Source organism: Talpa occidentalis, unplaced genomic scaffold (genome assembly GCF_014898055.3).
Source record: "Talpa occidentalis isolate TD23 unplaced genomic scaffold, MPIMG_talOcc4v2.1 talOcc4.13, whole genome shotgun sequence".
Taxonomy (NCBI): domain Eukaryota; kingdom Metazoa; phylum Chordata; class Mammalia; order Eulipotyphla; family Talpidae; genus Talpa; species Talpa occidentalis.
The window spans coordinates 48,600,395-48,617,505 of record NW_023601322.1 but is presented as its reverse complement, the minus strand read 5'-3'; the positions used below and the strand labels follow the sequence as shown (position 1 = coordinate 48,617,505).

Genomic DNA, 17,111 nt, shown 5'->3' with positions numbered 1-17,111 from the left:
GGAAACTGAACTTGGAGGGAAGAAGTAACAGTCAAAAAGTCATGATAACAGATTGGAAAACCTGTATTTACTAAATTATTCGACTTGGAGGAGAATGATTTTTAAAAAGATGAAACTAAAATGACACTAAAATAATAATGACAGTATGAAAGACAGAAGTTGCTTGCCGTTAAAGCTTTCTAAAATGTCTATATTATTCAGGCAAATAGAAATAATGACTTTAAATGTCAAGTCAAATATGCATGTTAAACATGTAAGAGTAATTAATCATTAAAATAATAGTAATAAAATGTTTAACTTCCTAACCAACAAAGAGAACACAATAAGTAAAAATTCAAAGAGGAGGTAACACTAAAAAACAAACAGAAAAAAGAAAAGTCATGGAATATAAAGAAAATAAATTACAATGATAAAAGTAAATTCGAACATATCAAGAACCACAATAAATATAAATGGATTAAATTTACAAATTTAAAAGAGATTCTCAGATTCCATTTTTTTAAATGCACACTTCATTCACAAGAAAAAGACCTAAAACATGAATGACATAGAAAAAGTAATCACAAAATAATTAATACCAGGCAAATATTAATCAAAAGAAAATCAGTATAGGTGATAAAAGCAGATAAAGTAATTTTATAAATAGTATAGCAGTAAATTAGAATAAAGAGATTTATTATTAAACTGAAAATATTGCAGCTTATTCCATATGGCAAAGATAAGCAATACTTTGTGAAACTTTTATTTTTTGTATTATATAAAATGAACTTTCTTTTGGTAATGGTTAAAGTTTGAAAGTCTTCAATTGAATGTATGTAAATTAAAGGCTTCACCCAAAATTGGTGCCTACACATCCTTCTCAAGCACTCAAGAAATATTTTAAAAACCTGGCCATTTACTAGGCACAATTCTCAAACCGTGAGAATTCATATCAAATCCTGAATGATGATGAAAGGTGCCCCACATCTATCTACCAGGTGGTTCCCTGTGGTTTCATTCACTGAATGACTTCTGGTTCACTGACATGGTCTAGAGCATGTCCCTATCCCCTGCTAGTGCTGACTAGCTCCCTAGTATTATTTGTGTCTATATAGAATGCATTATTGAGCACTCAAAACTTCCGGAAGAATGAAATATTGTTCACTGGAAGCACTTGGATAATCTTTAAAAAGTTCAAACTAAGCTAAGGTTAACCATTTTCCACATTTTGAGATAATCTACCTTAGGGAGAGTTGAGTAATAAATAGATGAAAAAAAGGGGGGCACAAAAATATTTTGAGCTTGCACAAATGGAGGGGGGTGTTGGGTATTTGGGTGCATGGACCATAGCATGAATAGGCACAGGAAACAAGCAAGTAAGCTAGAGCTAACCAGAAGCTGGTTAACCCATGATTCTAGATGGAGTAACATTGCTAACTTTTTTCACTTGTCTCATCCATCAGTAAGTGACTTTTTCAAGGTAAACTTCCACTAGTGCAAAGAGAACTAGAAGAAATAGTGTCTTCTCAACTGTCTTTTCTTTCCTTCCAGGGTTTACTGCCATGTTGGGAAACTCAGCTGGGACACAGGGCTCGGCCAGGGAGGAAAGAACCTCTATGTCACATGAAGAAGTAAGACAAGTAGGAGACAAAGTCTAGTTTGTTATTTAAGCAGAAAGTGACGCTGTCAGATTTGGCCACTGCAGGAGAGAAAGTAGAGGTTAGAAGCAGTGCGTGCTTTTACAGCAGAGATTACATAGTGTCGGTCTTCAATATTCATTTGAGAGGAGACAGGAGAAAGGATGGATAGAATAGAGAAAGTAATAATTTTTAATTGTGCTAAAAATGATCCACTTTAAAGTGTACAATTAAGTGGCATTTAGTACATTTACATTGTCACAAAACCATCCCATCTGTCTAGCTATAAAACATTTTCATGATCCCCAAAGAAAATCACATATCCATTAGGTAATCCCCTCTCCCCAGCCCCTGGAAACCACTAATCTGTTTTCTGTCCCCATGGATTTACCTAGTCTGGATATTTCCTATAAATGGGATCATTCAACACATCTATCTTCTTTAACTTCTTTTACTTAGCGTTATTTTCAAGGTTAATTCATATATTGGTTGAAAAGAAAAATTTTGAAACCTGCAAAAGCAGGACAGTAAAAGGCAGGCACAAGCACAAGGCAGGCAATTGAGTGTGGGAAGCATGAGAGGTAGGGAGAAATTGCCATTGCTTACACTGACCATGAAAAAGGCAGTGGAACCACTGATCAATGGGAAAGACAGAGGAGGTTCAGATGGGCAAGGGTTGTAACTTTGTTTTTGGGCACACTGAGTTTGAAGCACTAGGAGAAATTCATATTGGAGCAGTCCAACATTCAGCTGAAAATACAGCCTGCAGTTGAAGAGAAGTCCCAGCGGCACCACAGAGATGAAGGGGTGCAGGTCTGTGCCGAGGACCACGTGTACATCTGCAACTACTCCCTGTCATTTAGAAACACACACACAGTCACCTTTTTCAGAATGTGACACATCCATTTACAAAACTTACAAGGTGAACACTAATGAGCAACACTCGGGGCAGAGAAAATATGATCTTCACCCCACAGCAAAATTCATAGCATATTTTGTTCTGCCTTTGGTCAAAAGAACCCATCATGAAGGCCACAGCTGGCACTTTCCATTAACTATACCCTTGGCCACCTCTGAGCTTGTGCCACTTGGTCAAAGCTCAGCACTGCAGCACAGTTTGCCAGCAAGTAACTGTATTGGACTATAGTTTTATAATTCATTCAGGCAACAGCTCGACAATTCATTTAGAAGTTTGTTATAAATATGCAGTCCCACCAGTTTTGATTGCAATGCTGCAAGTGAAAAAATTATTGTGCCCCAACTGAGCATTCCCTTAGAGTAATTTTAACCCACAAAGAAAGGAAGGGGATCCCTCTACTTCCCTCTCACATCCAGTAGGAACCAGCATCACAGCTCTCTGAAGGTCTTTGTCCTGCCATGAGTATCAGTAATCATTTTTTTCCCCATAGGGCTATCTGTCACCTGATGCCAGGTCTTACACAGATCCATCTAAAGGTGTTCAAAAGAATCTGTGCTTGCTGAAAATACATTTGTTCATTTACTTCTTATGTGTATATATAATTTAAATATTTATTTACAAACATACATGCAGACATATATAATGTATAAAATATACTACTTCTAAGCTGTTTTGTATACCCCCAAGGTGTGTCTCAAACTGGAAATTATGAGGAAAGAAATCACAGTCGCATGCCTTCTAGCCAACTTGGACCAGCGCAGAAAGTGCAGTGGTTAGAGATACCCAATCACAGAAGAACCACCTCCAGTCCTGGGGAAAGTACAGGTGTACATTAAGGATATTTAAGGCAGAGGGTTTCCCCAGTGAAAGAAAGTTCTCAGGACCTACCCCTTCCTTTATGACTCTCACTGAGTTTCGTAGGTGAGCTGTGGTCTCCACAACTCCATATTCTCACCTTCACTCACTCCCTCACCAGTGAGGCCTTTGTACCAGGCACTGGACTAAGACCCCATGCTGAACCAAACAGATAATCCATCCCCACACCCTCAAGCCCACGGAGCTTGTGTCTTGGAGGTATTCATGAATGGGGGACTGACATAAGACAAAACAAACAAACAAACAAACAAACAGCATTTCTAGATAAGTGGTGACAACAAATAATTTACTGATATCAGAGGAGAAGTCCCTGTGTAGACACAGGGACTAATTTAACTTTGAAGTGTTGAGGGAGGGTGGGTTGAGGTGAGACACCACAGACCTGAAATTGAGAGAGGAGCCACAGACACAGCTGCAGAGGTTTCTGGAGAAGGCGTGTGTGGGGGTGGGGGTGGGGTGAGCAGGAAGAGCAGTGGAGAGACCAGTGTGGCTGTGAGGAGAGGGAGTGGGAGAGAATCAGAAGCAGCAGCACTGCTGTTTTGCTGTATTTGTTTGCTATACTATCCTGTGCCGAACTGACCTGTAAATACCTTGAAGACAGGGCCTGCACTGCTATATGCTGAGATATCTGCAAACGCAGAGCCTAGTATAAAGCCTGAATTATAAGTGGGTGAATGGACCATTGGGTGGATGGAGAAAGACTGTGTGACTCAGGAAACTTATCCAAAGGAAAAATAAGCTGTTGAGGGAGGCTATTAGCAGGTAATATGCTAGTTTTAGCCATCATTTTAAAGCCTCCCAATACTTTTCCATTTCATTAATATACAGGATATTTTCCTAGATAATATTCAGCTTTCATCTTGCAATGGAAGTCAACAACAAAACAGGATTTACAGTGCTGTATGCAACTGAAAATAATAACATACATATATTCATTTTCTAGACCATTTTACTAGAACACATTCATTCCAAAAATTAAAAAAAAAGGATATTTAAATCATATTGGCTGAATAATAAGTATAGGTAGAACACACTGTTATCTGTTCACACGGCTTTAACAGACAACCCGGAGCACTATTCCCAGCTCACTGGAAGAAAAAAAATCTCAAGAAAAAGCACCTGCTTAATTTTATATTCTCGGAACAACATACCCCATTTGGTCATATAAAAGGAATTAATAACCAACTCATCTATAAGGAAATTATAAAAAAAAATTTAGACAAGAATTCAACAAGACTGTTCTGTAGTCAGAAAGAGAGTATTTTTAGGCTTTGCAAGCAACATACAGTCTTTGGCCACAGTCTTCTTTGCTTTTGTAGGTTTGTTTTTGCATGGTTATTATTGTTCTTTATAAGGCCATACAAAATGCTAAAACCATTTTTCATTCCTAGGTCCTACAAAGAATCTATGGTTTGCCCACTTGGAATCTTAAGTTCCTACCAGTTAAACCCCAGGGAGAAATGCCCATAGATATCTGGATTACCTCTTTCAGTCTCTCCAGCTCATTTTGAAGAGCCTGTTTGGATATTTCCACTTCAATCATCTGCTGTCGGAGAGTTTCATTGTCATCTTCGGCTTTAGCACGCTTTTCTTCCACAGTTTCAAGTTCATGGTGTAGTCTGACAGATACATCTTTGGCTACCTGAATCGACCCACAGAGATAGTCATGAGGATATACAGCTTTTCCTGGGCTGAGGATACATTCAGACAACTACAGAGGCAAAATCATTAATATGGTATTACACAAAAGAGCAAAGACTCTTGCAATGTTAGTTTAAAACATAAAATCCATGTTATGAGGGAGAATATGACTTTCATCTGACTAAAAGATCACTTTGGATAACACTTCCTTATAGAATGTCACCAAGAATGCCAGTCCTGCCCAGGTGCACATGCCTTAAATTATAAATAATAATAAAAACAAACATTATTTGTGTAAAGGTAATATTAGGCCTCTCTGCAAAAAATAAAATAATTCTGCATACAGCAGATGTTCAATAGAGTCAAGTTATAAATTGTCACCTATGTAAAATATCCGAATGTTATAAGTAGTTAAACATTTTTACTTTCTAAAAGGAAATGAGGAAAGACATTTTGCAAGAAAAATATAAATCACCCTTATATCACACTGAATGACATTTTGTTAGTGGTTTATAAATTTGATAGAATTACAAAGATCCTTTTCCTGTTACAATGAAAGGCTAAATGAGATTTCACAAGTACTCCCATAATAAGGAGGACACTATGTATAATTCATCTCTAGATAAATGATTTGATAATTGAGGCATGAGAGAAGCAGTGCTGCTCATGGAGACAGTAAATGGTATAAAGTCTGGAATTTCTTCACCTCATTCTCATTTCTGTCAATGGTTCTCAAAGACACTTCAGACAATTAGTTCTGACTCTAGTTCTCCTTCAGTTAAATCGCCACTATACATCTCACTTGGGTTATTGTCATCTCAGATTTTCTGCATCCTAAAAACTAAATCAATATAAAAATGTTAAGTAATTATGGTCAACTTTAACAGTGGTCTTTGACTATAACTGTATTGATAACTGATTTTTTAAAAATCATGTCAGAGTTTTAGAAAAAGTCTCTGTACAATTTCTATACAATTGCCAAACCAATTGGCAGGTGCTAGTTCTTTTTCACTGTAGATCCATGACTATGATTTCTTTTCTCTCTTTTTCTTCCTTTGATTTTTTTTTTTCGTAGGTTTTAAGATTCTGGTTCAGATGACAGACTTAGATCTTGACCCATCAAAGCCATATGACTACACATACCCTATAAGTCATAAAGTAAACAGACTGTTTATGCTGAAATTTGCTGAGGGAGATACACAAAGAGAACATGAGGCTCAGGTGTGAGCAAGTTCCGAGGGCTGCTTTCTCAGATTGGGGACCCCATCCCAGCAGCCCTTCTGGGAATGTGCGTCCCACAGCCCCACAGCTCACTCACCTTCAAGTCCTGCTCCAGACTTCGGATAAGCTCACCATCCACCTGACCTGTCTCAGCCACTTTCAAGCTTTTCTGCTCAGCTTTCCTAAGGCGGTACTGCAGAATTCGGCAGTTTTTATTAGCACGGTCCAATTCTCGCCGTAGCTCCTGCAGTTGATAAACATCTTCTTCTAAGTAGCTGTCTCTCATCTCTTCCATTTCAGCACGGAGTTCATCCAACTCATCCTACACAAGCCAGGAGGACTAGATTTATAAGCCAAGTCCATCAAAAAGGATAGTGTCTCCCTCCCACCCCATGCCCCATCAAACTAAATATTAGCCTGCACAGGTGCCCAACTGCTTGGGCCACACCTGTGTCATAGACTGCAGGGTCCTCTGGAAACTCTTGCATTGAGATAGTATCACCAGATGTCTGCTCAAATCTTATGGTCCCAGAAACCAAAAAACACCCTAGGTTATTCACTGTAGTTTTCAGCATGTATTGCATTCCCAAAATTTCTTTATATAATCACAATCACAACTGAAATCAAATCTGAAGATAATTAAGTCTTTACAATCAAACCAAACACTGGCTATTTCTAAAGCACAATCTAGGTACTAAAATGAGTCAGACAGACCCTGCCTTCAAAGAACATAAACTTTAGTGGGATTGTAACTGTGAATTGCCATAAAATTATAACATGTCTGCAAATGTCCCTAAAATTCTGTTCCACAACAGAAATCTCAGCATTGACTATGTGACTCACAATTCTAAAGATAAACCCTTTTGCATCATTTCAAATACACATCAGGTTTGGTTTTTTCCATCCACTGATCCTTCATTTGCCTTCTCCATTCTACTCTGGTATCAACATGAAGACACTCTGGCTACAGACAAAAGTCCAGAGTTAACCCCAGGCTATCCTTTGTTCCTCTCCCTTTCACACGCAGCCCAGTGCTGTCAGCTACATTCCCAGCAGCTCCACACCACTACACTAGCCCAAGCCCCCATCTCTCTCAAGGCAGCAGTAGCATACACAGCTCAGTTCATCAGTAGGGTCCCTGATTCTCCCCTTCATCATCCACAGTAAGTTCTTCACCCAGAGAGTGCGTCCTATACTATGAAACTCAGATGACCTTCCTTCCCTTAACTGAACCCTCTAGGGGTTCCCATCACATTGAGAAAATTCTTCCACATCCTCCCCAGGGCCTCTAGGCGGCCCCTGCCACAGAGCTGCTGTCACAGGGTCAGAGGTGCTCCAGGTCTTTCACCTGTTATGCCTGCTTCTTAAATGTTCTTTCACAGCTCTTTGCCAAGTCCACAGTCACAAAGTCTGGAAGGCATACAAAGCCTTTCCTGACCACCCTTCCCACCTCCTATCCTCTATCCCTTGCCTTGCTTTGTTTTCTTCATACTTCTTATCTCAGCTAATATAATTTTGTTTCTTTCTATCTATTATGGGTTGCCCTCACTAAATGGTAATCCCCTTGAGTGTCTCACTCCTCTTTGCCACACTGAAGGCCTTTAATAGATATTTGTGGAATGAATACCCATGAAGACCAACACCTGGAAAGACCAAATCATGAAGACAACAAAATTGGACACAACTGCACCTTTGCTGTGCCCCTGACTCATAGCCTAATTATGACAATTTCTTCCCAAAGCCATAGACATAACTGTAGTATTTCAGATATGAAGTCTACTGATATATTGCAAAAGATCCTACAGAGGAATAGTTTGGAAGAAGGAAAATTAAGGACAGCATTCCTAGACAATTCTAGGAATTGTCTTTATTAATTTGATAATTGATGGTTTAAAATGCCTCCAGAATAGGATTCAAAGTCATTCCCATTTATTTTGTTCAATTAATTCATATTGAGACTCAAGAAAGAAGCTCTCTCAAACTCTTGACACCCTTGTCAGCTCTCATCTTGCTGTTTAGTTTGCTCCTTTTACTGGATAGCACAGAAGCTAGTCAGCTGAACACACATGAACAGAATGGACAGGTTTGGCTTTTCATGGGACAGGGAAACACCGCTCTTTTGGGAAGGGAGAACGGTAACTGCAACAAAGAAGAGGTTGTCCCACACTGAGACTGTGATGATGCTGTGCCCCTGATGCAACTCATCAGGGACAGGCCCAACTGGAAGAGGCTGACCTTAGGCCCCAAGCTAAAAAGGTCTTGTGGATGGCAATCTTTGTTTGGATAAAGAATAGAGAACTAATCCTGAATCTTCAAAATCAAGGTCAAGTTTCAATCAGGTTCCATCCATGAATATGATGGATCTGACTATGGGGAGGGCCTAGCCTCAATAATTACACCTGAGTACAATTAAAAGGTAGTTGTTTCAATAGGTAACTAATAAAAAATAGTTTAACACAAGCAATACTCACTATATGCATATACATACATACAAATATATATAGCATACCTAATGTTCGGTGACTTTGGGTCATTCTGTTCAAGAAAGGAAATTTTTTCTTCTAGAAAGCTTGTCCATAAAAGCCAAGTCACTATGGCCTGTAATTACCTGTTATCTCAAAAGCTTTTAAAATGAGAGGCAGCCATAAGAAGATATGAGACCCAACTTTCATGCATAAAAATAGTCTCTAGTTTTCACTTTGTTACAGTAGGCCTGCATTGAACTAATGCTTAAAAAAAAAAAAAAAGTGTTAATAGCAAATGAACCTATACCTCCAAATCAATGAGCAGGCCAGATGCACAAATTTAATAATTTTTGGCATAAGTAATCACCAACATTAGTTACATTGAAAAGAAACTTAGGGAGAGACATATTGCATGTATTTGAATTATTGCTTTTATAACTCATGTTTTATCTAAATTTGTGGACCAGAAGACATATTTTATTAAACACTTTACCTTCATTGCTAGCCCTATAATAATCCTGCCAGGAACATATGACCCTATCTCATAGACAAGGAAACCAAGGCCAGGCTGACTGATCTGTCCAAAGCTTCATAACTAACAAATGGAAACTAGAATGCCAACCCAGGCTGTCTGGTTCCAAGCACACACTCTTTCCAATAAATTGTATAAATTATTTGCTACAACCAGGACAAATGTAACTCTCATACGCCCTAAATTATACTTTCAAGAGCCCACCATCAGCACAAAATAATGAAAGCTGGCTAAGATTCAGAGCTTTATAATTGTCAATGTATGAGTATATCCACATTGCAACTGGTGCTCAGTAAAAAAACATTGCAATGTGCAGCAAAGATATCAAAACTCCAGTTTTAAAATGAGTTATTTGAGACACTAACATTTTAAATGGTTTCCCAACAATGGTCTATTTTTTGGAGATGGGTAAAGGCCAATATTTCAACTCTTTTCATAAAATCTTGAAAGAAGCAATTTTCAGATTCAGTAAAAGAAATCACAAGAAAAGCAAATTATAAGCCATGTAAGCTGGCAGCAGATGTTTGAAAAAGCAAAAACTGACTATTCGGATTAGAGTCATGAGGGACAGTGATTTTCAAGCTAACATTACATTAATTTTCTGACAGCATGCTCTAATTTAGAAAACATTGTATTAAAGAACCTTAAAGATATCTGCATTTAAATATTTACAAAAACCAAATCAAGCAGAATATATGATGTTTCTGGCAGATATAATTTAGACATAGTAAGTAAAAGTGGAAAACTGCTGTTGTGTTTTTTTACAAAGAAATCAATAAGAAAAAATTGCCCTTAATCTTTACAACAACATGGTCCTAGAAAGTATTATGCTCAGTGCAATAAATCAGATGAGAAAGACAAACACCATATGATTTCCTCATGTGCGGTAGATAAAGAAACAAAACAAATACACCAACAAAACAAATCAAAAACAAAGTCCTGGACTACAAGAACAACACGGTAGAAAGGAAGTGGAAAAAATAGGGTGGGAAATTTGGGTAAAAGGGGTCAGTTGTATGGGGATGAAGAGAAACTAGGATTTTGGTGATTTTGGTATAACATAGTATATACCAAAAATGTCCTTAAGCAATAATTTTATACTGAATTTACATGAGGTCTGTCAGATATTTAAACTTTAGATATCTCATTGAAAAGCCAATCTAGCTTTTCATATAATTCAATACATATAATTCAATATGTAATGAAATCTTGAAGTCATATAAACCTTCCCAAAGAGGATGATTCCCCTTCACCTGCTGATAACAAATCATACCTTCTTCTATTTATGAAACTGGAGGAATAATGAGGTGCCATGTGTGCACTAGACTAGACCTAGACCAAGATAAAAATGAAATGTTTCAATGAAAACCGCTATGAGCATAGTTTCATCCACAAATATAAAATAACAGAGTTTATGACCTCTTGGTAGAGGTGATGAAAACTCTATCACACTGATAATTTTATTCAAAACTTAACATTCTTTCAACAACTGAAATCAATAACTGGTTTTATTTTAATAACCCTCTTTAAGTAGATCCACTTTGGGCAGTAGGAGCAGTCATCTGCTACTGTCACAATAATTCCATCTTCTGGGAGTTAACAGACAGAAGCTATTGTCTGTTGTAATATACAAATAATCCACCTCATTTCCCTCCGGACAATGGAAATGTTCTCTGCAGAATCCCAGCTGTAGCTAAGAAGGAACAGGGGCTGCTGCCATTGTTTACCAAGTGACAGTCCTCCCAGCAGCTGGCGGGCTCCATTTGCCCTAATCTACATTATCTTGCCACCTAAGAGTATTACAGCCCTTCTTTCATGGTTTGAATAAAGAATGGGTGTGGAAGGTGGAATGTCAGGAAAGAATAGGAATATTGTCCACTTTAACCCTTCAAAAGGAAGGGAGGAGGAGCAGGGCCTCAGGGAGGGAAGAAAGAGCTGAGGAGCTTTAGCTGCTCAGACCTGCTTGTTCTCTCAGAGGGTCTTGTCGGGCCCAGGCCCTCTGTCCCCCACCCCACCCCAGACCCCCTGAGGGTCTAGAATCCACAAAGCCAAATTCAACAGAATTGTTCAGAACTTGAAACTCAGAAAAGGGCCTCAGGTGAGAAGCAGAATGGTAAGGCTGGATCAAGGGAATGCCCACAACCTATAAAACCCAGTGACTTCCCTTAGGAAATCATTTCTCTCAAAGAATCCACCATTATCTGCCCTTTCAGCTGGCACTGACTTCTTTTGTTTTAACCAAAAACAACTGTTATGAAATAGCTGTGAAAGCAGAGCAGAACTAGGTAGCCCATCCCCCATGCCAACCCTCATGCATCCCAGGACATCAGCACGTTGGAAACACTATTTGGTGGGGGTGAGGTCGGTGTAGAAGATGAGAAGAGATATTACAAGTGTATCCCCAGTAACACTAAACACATGTTCAAAATAGGCCAATAAACATGAAGTGATTAAATCCTCCTGAAATGCCTGTGGAAACAGAACATAATTAATATGTTCACAATGAGCACTAAAGCTCGTCTGATTGTCTCAGAGCACTGGAGCAAAACACAGTTGCATCAGGCAGGCAGGCAGGCAGGCAGGCAGGCAGGCAACATACCAACAGCATTTTGTACAAGTTCTCGTCATTAAAAAACATGCCTGAGTTTGGTTTGAAAAAGCAAAAGTCTTTGAATAACTGTATGCAACTGCTTGCCTTAATTCCTGAAGACTTCTCAATGTACTAGCATTCATCAGAGGTAGGGGGACAACAGAGGTGTTTTTCTGACTGGGGTTTTTTGCAAAGCCAGCTACCTGGATTGAGTGAATCTGCATTTTTCTTACAGTCACTCTGGTGCCCTTTAATGCAGGTAGAGAAGAGCAGAAAGGAAGGTCAGGGAGGCCCAGCACAGCCCCATATAGCACAACAGAAGGCAGGCACTTCTCTGGTGCCATTTGCTATTTTTAAAAATCCAGCAATATGGCTAAAAACCAAGAAGAGAACGCCACTTGAATTTTCTGATCAATAAGGCATCCTCCTACGGTGTTGCAGGCCTTATTTTTCTGCTTGGTTACATTTAGGTCATTTTAGCTCAGAAATAATGACAGTCCTTTACAGTAATGGTGACAGAACCAACTCAGGAAAGAATGTAATACTTCAAGTGGTCAGAGACATCCAGAATATATCAAAGTAAAACATCTGGGCTAAGTCTCTTCTTGTTAGGTGACAGTGGATGGATGCTGTATCTAATGGCGAGAGTTCTGCGCAACATTCCCTAAGCAAGCAGTAGGTCAAGAACCACATCTTATTTACCAGTCACTAAACAAAAAGAGAATTTTGATTTATAATATACACACTCTAGGTGCACATGCCTCCTGCCTTTGCCCCAAGAAGTCACTGAAACTCAGAGTTGATTTCGAGTAAGTGGGCAGCTCCTTGACCTTCAAAAAAGTCTACCAGGGGAAATAAGTCAGAAGGAGAAAAACAGACACTAGATGATCTCATTCACATGTGGAAAATAAAAAACAAAGCAAAGGAAAAGTCAGCTGGGCCTCCCCTGTGGCGCATGGGGTTAAGATGCAACCTATAAACTGTCCTCAGACTCTGCAGCATGAGTTCAATCCCCAGCTGGCCAGGAAGCTACCCACATGGCGTAGCAGACCTCTCCTGACTTGCCCGCTGCTCCCCTCAGCAGTGTACTTGGGTCGATCTGCCTGTTCTGGTCCCTGCTCTGTCTCTGGTGAATCTTCTCACCCCACCCCACCCCCCACACCCACACCTCTGGCCTGAGCCCCAGCTCTTGTATGCATAAATAAATAAATCTTTAAAAAAAAAAAAAAAGAAAAGTCAGTTACAGAACAAAATGAAGATTGAAAATTGACTGCACAACCGAGGATAACAGAATGGCAGGGTTGGGAGCAGGAGCAAAAGGGGGAGTGGCCCCAGTGGACTATGGTGGAGGGTTATCCTGACTTTGGTAGTGGGCGTGGTGTGTTAACTTACACTTGCAGAGGTGTGACCCTACACCCCTAGAACATACACAGTGTTGTAAACCAATGTTCCCGCAATAAAAAAATATTTTTAAAAATAAAGTCTGGTAGGATTGTTGTGTTTATTTTCCAAAATGAACTACTGCAATTAAAACTTTTGAGTTAACAAATATGCAACTCCCATATGTATCTGCAATTGTTAGGGTGTTGTTGCCTCCTTCAGACCCCCTCTACCCATTTCTCTCTCCTGCTGTCATGGGAAAGACTGGGAGAGGCACCATGGATAGTAAATGTTTGGGCATGACACTTGCTTCCCGAGTAATAGCAACTGAACATTTCCCACAAGAGAAACACTGCCAGTGATTTATATGACCATTTTGTACACAGGCTAGTGAAGCAGTGTTCATTATCGCCCAATCACCTAAAAAGAAAACAAAGTCCCTTAGGAGAGAGCTAAACACTTGGGAATGTTTTGAGCTAATAAAACAACTCTAAAGCAAGTAGTGTATTCTGAGAAAAGTCATCATGATGGAAATAGATATGTAGCCTGGTTGGGTAAAAAAAGCAAAGGCTCTGAAGTCTGGGAAAATAGAAACTAACTTTCACTAACTGTATCACCCTGGGCAAGTCACTTAAGTTTTCTGAATTCTCAGCATCCTTGTCTGCCAAATTGGGGTTATGATAAATACACAATTATATTCTATGTTGTTGTGAAAATTCATTGAAATATCAAATTAGACTGCAGGGTTAGATGCCCATTTTATTCACTGAGAATCTAGCAACAGGGAAAGATAAAGGAAATGTCAGTTACCTAGGAATGAATCCCGAAGTGATGTCTAACTGCCTACCTTAAGATCAAAGATGTTACGAGAAAGATCTTAAAAACAAACAGGCAAACCAAAAAACCACATTTCTGTTGCTTAGCAGTTATGATTTGGATAAATATCCCTCACTCTGCAGTATTATCAGGATTATGCTGAGTTGAAGCTACCAAACTGAACAAGATGATCTTTCCTCCCCTCAAGGACCTTACATTTATTTGTTGAGATTTTTAAAAGTGTTGCTTTCAGGACAGAGTCACACACAACATGGTTGCCCTTTCTCTTCAAACCTTCAAATTCCCCTCTGTTGTCTCTTACATAAGAGCAGGTGACAAAAGCAAATGCACTATTTGAACTACCTCACCCCCAGTCCCAGCAAGCTCCCTCTTCTCCCTTCTCTCCCTCCCTGCCTCACTGGTAGCTCTCTGCATAGTCAAATAACCACTAATAGCTCTCTGCATGGTCAAATAACCCCTTATCTCCTGATAAGAGGAGGTTTGGGTTCAGGAATAATCCTCAGTTAACCTGATCAGATAGGCAGAGTTCACCACCACTCACCTTACAAAAGCCCACGCCCTGGGTGTCAATCTGGTAGGTTCCTCATTTGCTGAGAGAACTGCACAGGCCACATAACCCTCTGGTAATAGAGTCACCCCATGGGTTTGGAAGGATATATTGCCATCTTAAGAGAGACAGGAATAGACATACACCACTGGAGCTATTTACTAACAAGAGGATGACAACAAATTAAAAGCTGCCCTCAACACAACTCCCCCTATTTTCTCTCAAGTCACCTGGATTGTCTTGCCTCCCCAGCCCCTCCCCAACACTGTCTAAGCCCTGCAGCGTCAGCCTTCCTCCTCAGAAAAAACATGGAGTCAGATGGGGAGCCCCAAAGCTAACAAAACCAAGGGCCACTGCTATCAAGCCCTGCCAGAGAAGGCTCTGAGACCCGGCAGCAGAGGCTGCCACTCCCTCGAAAGTGCTCTGGAGAGTGGTGCGAATCAAGTGGCTTCTCCCCATAGGGAAAGCCGGGCTGCGGAAGGCTGGCAAAGGACTGCCCAGAAAAACACGGTTGTCCCTCCATCCAGGGCGCACTCAAAGGACCTCTGAACTTAAGGTTTATCACCTAAACAGCGAGGTCCCCTCTGCCTGTGCTGTCGTGCCCCCAAGGGAACCGCCGAGTGCGTCTGGCCGTGTAACTGCAGAAGCCGCAGGCAGGTCGGCAAGCTGGGTCAGCGCATCCTCCGGAGCTGACACATCCCGGGCACGTGGCGGGACCTGCGCTCCCGGGTCAGAGACGACCGACTTCCTGAGCTGAGGGCGAGCTCGCACGGGGGTAGAGGTGGGCACTAGGGTGCTCAAAACAAGATTCTAGACTCTCTTCCCCCATCCCATATCAGCAAAAGCAGCAGCGGAGAGAAACACGACCTCGCGAAACAAGTAAAGCTAAGTCGGTTGATAAGCAGCCGGGACATAACAGGTCTTGTTGCTCCTTCCAGAAGTTAGGGCTTAAGTTCCCAACACCCAACTTGTTCGGGGACAGGAAAGTGAAGGGCACAAGGAAGAAAGCGCTGGTCAGCACCCGAGGGCCACCCGCACGCAGACCCTCCGGGGTCGCCGTCCTGACACCTGCGGTGTAGCCGGCTGCTCACCTTGAGATAGTCGTTCTCCGAGCGCAGTTCCTCCATCTCCCGCAGCAGCTCTTCCTCCGCCGCCGCGGGCACCAGTCGAGGCTGCTCGCTGGGGCTGGGATCTTTGAGGGTCCCCGGGACCGCTCGCTCCGGCGGCGCGCGCCCCCCGGCATCCTCCACCACGCTGGGCCCGGAGGACCCCGCAGGGGCGCTGCCCAGGCTGCTCCAGCCCCCCGGGCTGACACAGGCGGGCAGGGGCGCTGCGAGAAGCGCCGGGAGCTCCGGGCTGCCAGGCTGCGCCCCTCGGGCTGCGGGGCTCGTCGTGGGGGCTCCTCGCAGGGGTTCTCGGTCGCTGGAGCCTGTGCCGGACTCCGCGTCGCTGCTGGCGGCTGGGAGCAGGCGCTGCTCGTCGGACAGGGGTTCGGAGGGGCAATCGGAGAGGTCGGAGCTGCTGTCCGTGTGGCTGAAGCGCGAGCCGGGGGCCGGGGACCCGGCCGCGGAGGTCACGGCGAGGATCACGGCGGGAATCGGGGTGGCTGGGGCCGGGGTCCCCGCGGCACGGGAGGGTGGTGCCCCTGAGCCGCGCTTGACTTTTCGGCCTTTGGAGGCGGCTGGCAGCGGCTCGACCCCGGGCGGCGGTGGCTGCGGCTTCCCGGCCCTGGGCAGCAGCTCGGCGGCAGCCGCACGCGTCGCCCTCCTGGGGCCGGGAGCGGCCTTGGTGCCGCCCGCAGTCCGGGCCCCGGAGCCCGGCGGTGGCTTGTCCTTCGCACCCGGGGCGCCGCCGCTGCGCCGGGAGAGGCGACCGGGCGCGGCCAGGGAACCCGGCGAGGGCGGCGCCTTGCTGGCGAGGTTAGGCGAGCGCGGGGCGCCGGGCGCCGGGGTTCGGCCCAAAGAGGGGGCCGCCGGGGCCGGGCTGGGCGCCCCTGGCCGGCCAGGCAGGTCCTTGAGGAAGGGTCTGGCTGGCGAGGGCGCGCGGTGCAGCCGCCTCCGCTCGGCCAGCGGGTGGAGATGGTGGTGGCGGTGGTGCTGGCCGGACGGCGGCGGCTTTGCGTCCGGGGCGCCGCCGCCCGCCGGGCCGTTCAGCGTCTCCATGGCCGGAGCCCGGGCCGGGAGCCGCGGCAGCTCGGGCGGCAGAGGCTCCGGGCGGCGGCGGCGGCTCGCAGCCGGCCCGCGCACCCGCTCATCACTGTCCTCCCCGCCCCGCCCGCTCGGCGCCCCGCGCTCCCGCGCCTCCGCCGTCGCCCCGCACGACCGGCCCCGAGGACCCCGCGGAGCCCCTCGCCGCCCCGCCGCGCGCTCCCTTCGCCGAGGTCAGCGGCGCTCGAGCTCTCCCGGCCCCGCAGCGCGGCGGCGCCAGGCCGCTCGCATCTCCTGCACGCAGCGCCCGGGATCGCGAGGCGGCCGCAGGCACCGGCTC

The 17,111-nt window shown here is 43.6% G+C and overlaps 1 protein-coding gene across 4 annotated transcripts in view; it reads right to left on the bottom strand.

Moving 5' to 3' along the window:
* Positions 1-16,786, bottom strand: part of MTCL1 (microtubule crosslinking factor 1) — a 126,048-nt gene extending 109,262 nt beyond the window's left edge. For 3 of the 4 annotated variants that reach the window (XM_037508826.2, XM_037508827.2, XM_037508828.2), the window contains exons 1-3: positions 15,716-16,786; positions 6,371-6,595; positions 4,895-5,053 (exon numbers count right to left, since the gene is read on the bottom strand). In XM_037508826.2, the coding sequence (XP_037364723.1) occupies positions 4,895-5,053; positions 6,371-6,595; positions 15,716-16,786 (1,455 nt within the window). The remainder of the gene's footprint in view (positions 1-4,894; positions 5,054-6,370; positions 6,596-15,715) is intronic. The other variant, XM_054694206.1, reaches the window with a different exon arrangement.
* Positions 16,787-17,111: the final 325 nt, after the last annotated feature.